General features: G+C 40.2%; 1 protein-coding gene across 1 annotated transcript; it reads right to left on the minus strand.

Annotated features, from left to right (window-relative positions):
• Positions 1-2,693: 2,693 nt before the first annotated feature.
• Positions 2,694-5,666, minus strand: LOC307075371 (toll-like receptor 1). The gene is made up of 2 exons (XM_079735947.1): positions 5,602-5,666; positions 2,694-5,473 (listed from the first exon to the last, which is right to left on the minus strand). The coding sequence occupies exons 1-2, from the start codon at positions 5,613-5,615 to the stop codon at positions 2,998-3,000; spliced, it is 2,490 nt and encodes an 829-aa protein (XP_079592073.1). The 5' UTR covers positions 5,616-5,666; the 3' UTR covers positions 2,694-2,997.
• Positions 5,667-6,420: the final 754 nt, after the last annotated feature.

Consider the following 6,420-nt stretch of genomic DNA (forward strand, 5'->3'; position numbering starts at 1 on the left):
TGCTGAAATATATTTTTACATTGTTTTAGACCAGGGGTGTCAAACTCATTTTGGTTCAGGGGCCACATACAGCCCATCTGATCTCAAGTGGGCCGGACCAGTAAAATAATGGTAAAATAATAGCATAATAACCTACGTCAACTCCAAATCATAAGCTTTGTTTTTCAGTACTATGCTTTATTATTCAGCCTACATTTGTAGCCTACATAATCACGGATCACAAGGATCTATATTAGCACAACACATTTATTCACAGATAGGCCAATGGAATTGAAATAACATGCATTTCACATTCATTAACAACTGGTTTATTTTTATAGAGTTGAGTGAATATATTTTTACATCTGAACACCTGAACCAACTCACCACACTAAACAAACTCAAGTGGGAGCTATGAAGAAAGCTATCATACTGCCTTGAAAATGTTAATGTGCATATATAAATAAAATAAACAAACATAAAAGTTATAGCAGTGCATGAGCTATGAGATTAGGCTACATCAGATCAAACTGTTTTGTAGGCTACTGAAGCTGAGAATGATATGCTGCACAATATTCATTGTCGTTTACCATGAAACCTGAGTAAACCTATAAGATCTGTATTCATCAGAGTGCAAACATTTCTGATAGAGCATCACAAGAATTAGGCACAGGCCTACTTGCTGATTAACTTTTTTTTTTCTCACTGCAGTCTATTTGCTGCTGGCTCCTGAAACTTGGCATCTTTTAGCCTTTACAAGTGCATCAATATCAGGTGTCAAATCCTGAGTAGCAGCACATTTCACAATGTCATTCAAGTGTGTGTTTGTTAACCTTGAGCGGTGCTTTGTTTTATTTTGGTTCATTACAGAGAACACCTGTTCACAAAGATAGGTAGTCCCAAACATGGATAAAACCTTTGCAGCCAGGGATGTTAATTTGGGGTACCCTGGCAAGAGATAATGATAAAATGTGCCCAAGCCCACCGACGCAAATTTCTCCTTCATATTGGTATCACACTGCAAGTCAATTATCTCGAGTTGGATGTCAGCTGGCATGTCAGAAGGCTTGACTGTAAATGGTGAGCGAAAAATGGTAAATCCCTTCTCTAGTTCACTGAAGACCTTAAACCTCTGCTTGATCTCCTGTAGCAATCCTGTTATCTTGTCTTTGTATTGATCCATATCAGCATTACGTCTGGTCGCACGCACAGCGGTTAGACATGGGAAATGGGCGGTGTCACCGCTAGATCGAGTGACAGTTTTAACTTGAATGCGCGTATGCTGTATGCGTTATACTGAGGTAAGATACTGTTAAGATTATTCAGGTGCTGTGTAATATCTCGGAAATGTATGCTATACAAGTCGCGGGCCTGATCCAATCATCTCGGGCTGTATGTTTGACACCCCTGTTTTAGACACTCACCATGGCTAGATGAAGACGGTGACCAAAACATTGTAAGCGCGTCCAGTCATTCAGCCGAAGTGCAAGGATATTGTTTGTGGCGTTATCCGTGGTGACACAGACTAGGCGATCCTCACGCAGTCCCCACGACTCAAGAGCTTTTTGGTTGGTTTAAATATTTTTGAAAACCAAAAAAGTGTTTTCTATTTACCTTTTTATATTTATTCATTCATATTTTATATTTTGTTGCATGCATAATTTGCACAAAGGTTCTAAATAAAAGGAGAAAAATAATTATGAGTAAGTTATCTTTATTTGTAGAGTATATAATTCAAAATGTAATTCGAAATAGGCCTTTCCATGTGGTCATTTTATGTAAAGTATTTATTTTTCATTGAATTTACAGAAAATGTGCTATATCGTGATATATATCGCTATCGGGATATGAATGACCTATATCGGGATATGATATTTTGGTCATATCGCCCAGCCCTAGTATTAGCAGTGATTCAACGACATTATACAAATTAAGGCAAGATAAATACACAGTAAATGTATGCATCGTTTTAGTTGCACTTATATGTTTCTCATTTGAACAACATGTTCATGTATCATGTACATCATGACTGCAACCCAATCCATTTCTGTCAAACCTAGTATGTTGATTCTGTGTCACCTCTGTACCATAGCAAAGAGAAAGAAAAAAGTGTGTTATTTCCCTTGAGACAGATCTGGACTACAGGAAGTCTGTCTCCAGGGGTAATGGAAGTATGAAGAGTGGAGTGTTTTGGCTAGTGTTGTTAAATAGTCAGCAAATATAGTGGCTTCATGAGACATACGCAAATCAGACGTATTTTGAAATATCATGTTACTTGGCTGATGTGAACCGCTTGTTCTTGTAATCCGGATTTCTCTTGTCTTTAGTAAGTGATGGATTTAGTATGTATGTTGAAGCCTATTTAAAAATGTTTTATCTGATAGACCTTTAATGCATCAGCTTGTTTGCTTAAGATGATTAAATAGTTGAAAGGCAAACTACAGTTAAGTGTTTGTCTGAAATGTCTTTCCAGGAGAATCCCAGGACCTGTCCTCCTTCCCCTTTGAGCCTTTCGCGTTACCGACGTGATGTGGGTACTGTAGTCCAAACAATCAGGGCCGAAGACACTGTTTCATTTAAAAGTTCTTTATTTAAATGGGAAATAAGAATTAACAGCTTAGGATATCACAAAGGCCGCGTCTTTATACACAAATTTATATAGATAGATGTTTTCATAAATTTCATATGTAGGCTACATCGTCTGTATATTTTTTAACAATATCCTTTTGACCACGCAATGCGATGGCGTGCAATTCTCTATCTGGACACTGGGTTGAGACATTTACTTTAATAAAAAACATACAAAAGAAAGATATATTATTCAAATACAATCAACAGAAATCAAATGTAATGCAGTACTTCAACTAAAACAAAAATAAATTTGACCAGAAATACATACAGAAAGAAATCTGTAATTTATCAGTTGTTTCGAGTTTCATTTAGGCAATCAAAGTTGAAATGAAAAAAACATTTATCTATGAATGGGCCACACACATTTTTCATATTGGACTGCAGTCATCATTTTAACAAAGGAACCAAATCGTCTGCGATCAGAGACGCGCTTTTGGTTAACTCTAGGGCCATATCCTTCAGGATCCGGTGGTCCGCCACCTGTAGCATTGACCGAAGGTTGACCCAGAACACCTGCTGCTTTCGCTCATCCTTGGGCCACTCCAGGTACGTCTGCTGCATCAGCAATCTCCTCAGTTTCAAGAACTTCTTGGGCAGAGAGTAGGTCGGAATCGGCTCCAACAGGATGAAGACCAGGGAGTCTTGCTGGGCATCAATAGCTCTATGCTGGGCAAAGAAGAGTTCGTAGTTACACCATTCACTCTGCACAAAGTGGTTGGACAGCACAAACAGCGTCTTGTAGCTCGCCTCCACGCAGTTGATAATGTTGTCCACGATCCACTGGCCGGGCACAAAGTCTCGCTCGTGGATGCACAGGGAGAGTCCAGCCCCTTCCAGGGACGGCACCAGCTTGCTCTCCACCCAGGCGGAGTCTTGGTGGCTGTAGGAGATGAACGAGTGGTACCGAAACGTCGAGTTGTTCAGCAGGTTGGCCTGCTTCTGGCCTCTCCTCTTCACGCGGATCCACACCCACAGCATCTTGGTGTACCACACTCCGTCACAGGCGTAGAACACAGAGCAAAGAGCCAGCATGATGAGCATCGTCACGGGCAACGCCACGGCAGCCTGAAGCCAGGCCTCACAGGACATCCTGCTGGTTCTGTACTCTGACATCGGCAGGTCAGCCACAGATGGGGGAGTGCTGCAGGTATAATCCATGGGCCAGTCGGGCAGCAAGGATTTGTTCAGAGCAGTTATGAACCAAAAGGAGTCACAGGAGCAGACAAAGGGGTTCCCTCCAGCTTTAAGAGTCCTGAGACTTGGAAGACCCGCCAGAGACTCCCGGGAGATGGATGTAATAGTATTCTGGTCTATGTACAGACTGACCAAGGTGGGGGACAGATCCGTAGGGATGACCTTAATGCTGTTGGAGCTCAGGAAAAGGTGGGTCAACATGGGGAATTGCAAAAGGTCTTCTTGTGTTAGGGCTGTGATGCCTGTCTTTGACAGATCAATTTGCTGTAAATACTGGGACAGGAAGAAAAATACTTTGTTCCCCAGGTTGTTGTTGCTCAGGCTCAGCGATGTGATGTGGATGGGCCAAAAGCACGGCTTATCCAAAAAAATGGAGTTGAAACTCAAGTCAAGAGATTCCAGGTACTGCATCTGGTGGGTCTGCTGAGAGATGAAGGAAAGGTCAACAAAGCGGTTTTTGCTCAAAGAGAGGTGCCTTAGTTTGGGAAACACTGAGGTATAGGAGCACCCAGGCCACCAGAACCCTGTGTCAGACAGTAGGTTGTTTGAGAGGTCCAGGGTTTCCAGTGACGGCAAGGAGGACATAACGTTGCAAGGTACAATGTTCATTCCTGTGCCTGAGAACCTCAAATACTCCAACTTGGAATATATGTCCACACTCATTTCGAAAGTGGGGTATTTGTATTGATAATGGTTAACACTATCAAATATAACTGAACTTATGACCATTGTGTGATTCAGAGTGGGGAACTTAAATCCATCAGGTGTATCTTCATTGTAGGTTATGTTTGCAAATGTAATCATTACAACATTGGAAAGAAAAACATTCTTTAAAAATATCATCATGAAACTGCTGTTAATCCAAGTGTTTAAAATGGTTAAATTTTTTACAAGTGGCATGGTTCTCAGGTTCCTGAAAGGGTCCCCGGTCACATTGCAGAGGTCAGGAAGTACGTTGACCAACTCTAAATCGGTTGTTTGTGTTTCGTTCACATCTTCCAGCAGGTTTTCAAATAAATCAAGGTTCTCACAAAAGGGCACTTTGAGGGTTATCTTCTGGAGGGATTTCATCTTCGCGAGAGAACCTCGATCGTACCGTTGCCACTCAACACCTCCTCCAAGGATGAGATGTTGCAACGAGCTACCCGAGAGGGAATCAAAATCATTGAAGTTCACATGTGAAGCATTTTCACTTCCCAAGTAAAGGGCAGACAGATTTGCCAACATCTCAAATGTGGCCGGTAATTGATAACTGTCATATTGGTTGCCGGCCAAGTCAAGGATCTTCAGCAGTGGCAGGGATAGATCAGGGATGTAATCTAACAAATTGTTAGATATGTTCAAGAATTTCAGTTTTGGGGTCTGATCGAATAAGCCAGGATTTATCAGCCTCAGACCACAGCTGGTAGCCTTCAGGAAGCAGAGTTGTGAGAGTCTTTGGAAGGGAGCTGCTTGCAGTTTCCCAAGGGGGTTGTGAGAAATGTCCAGGTACTGCGTCCCATTATTCAGATCCAAAGGAACATTGGTAAGATTCTGACCGGAGAGGTTCTGAACTTGTCGTCTGGAAGTGACGCATAGTGCTAACCCTTGGTCCTCTATCAGCTCGGCCAGGCAGAAGGTCCTCCAAGACAAGAGAGCTGTTGTCCATAATAGCAATGCCACTTGCACACTGTAAATATATATTTTTAAAAAAATCAGTGAACTGTTAATCATTATTGTAGCAGAATACTTAACAATTTAACTTTGGATTAATATTTGCACCACCGAATTTCATCATAGTTAAAAAAGTACTTTTACCTTTTTATGGCCATATCTCCTAGATCCCAGAACCATTCACAAAACAGCTACAACGTCTTTGGTTGGTGGTTTGGGAGTGAGTGAATTTCTATCTTCCCTTTTTTAAATGTGCACAAAACAACCCTTTTGGCTCATTTCCCTTTTCCTTTTTTAACATTGAGCAATTCATCTTAAATTGGGCTGCAAAGAAACATTTTAGAATTTCCCAGATTTGTTTTGATGAATCGTTTGCATTCCTTTGCATGCTATTTAGTGAGGGTGATGGATTGGTTAGAAACAAAAGCAAAAGCAATTGGATAAGGATTAAAGGACATGAAAAAATGACGAAAGAAGTCAAAGAAAATAATGTATTAGCAGTGATTCAACAACATTATACAAAATAAAGCAATATCAATGTACAGTAAATGTATTGTATAATGTTGAATATTATAATGTATTTCTCATTTGAACTTCATTTGAACTGTATTTACATCATGAATGAACTTAATCTATTTCTTTCAAATGTTAAAAGACCTTTCCTTAGGCATTAGATCTTTTGGAGAGTATGCTAGAACTTCCTTAGAATTTAGAATAGATTACATTAAATTGGATAAGATAGAATAAGATAAGATTCAAATACACTTTCATTTGATTCATCAGATTACATAACAGTGGATCAGATGAGTCTAGATGAGTCCAAATAAACAAATAAGACACATCAATAAAAAAGTTAATAATAATAATAACGCTTTTAAGTGTCTGCGGCTATAGAGCTCCTGATTCTGGTTCAATTATCATTGCTCACAGTGCTTCTTTGTCGAGTATCTTCAGAAATTAATC

Source organism: Pollachius pollachius (genome assembly GCF_949987615.1).
Source record: "Pollachius pollachius genome assembly, chromosome: 4".
Taxonomy (NCBI): Eukaryota; Metazoa; Chordata; class Actinopteri; order Gadiformes; family Gadidae; genus Pollachius; species Pollachius pollachius.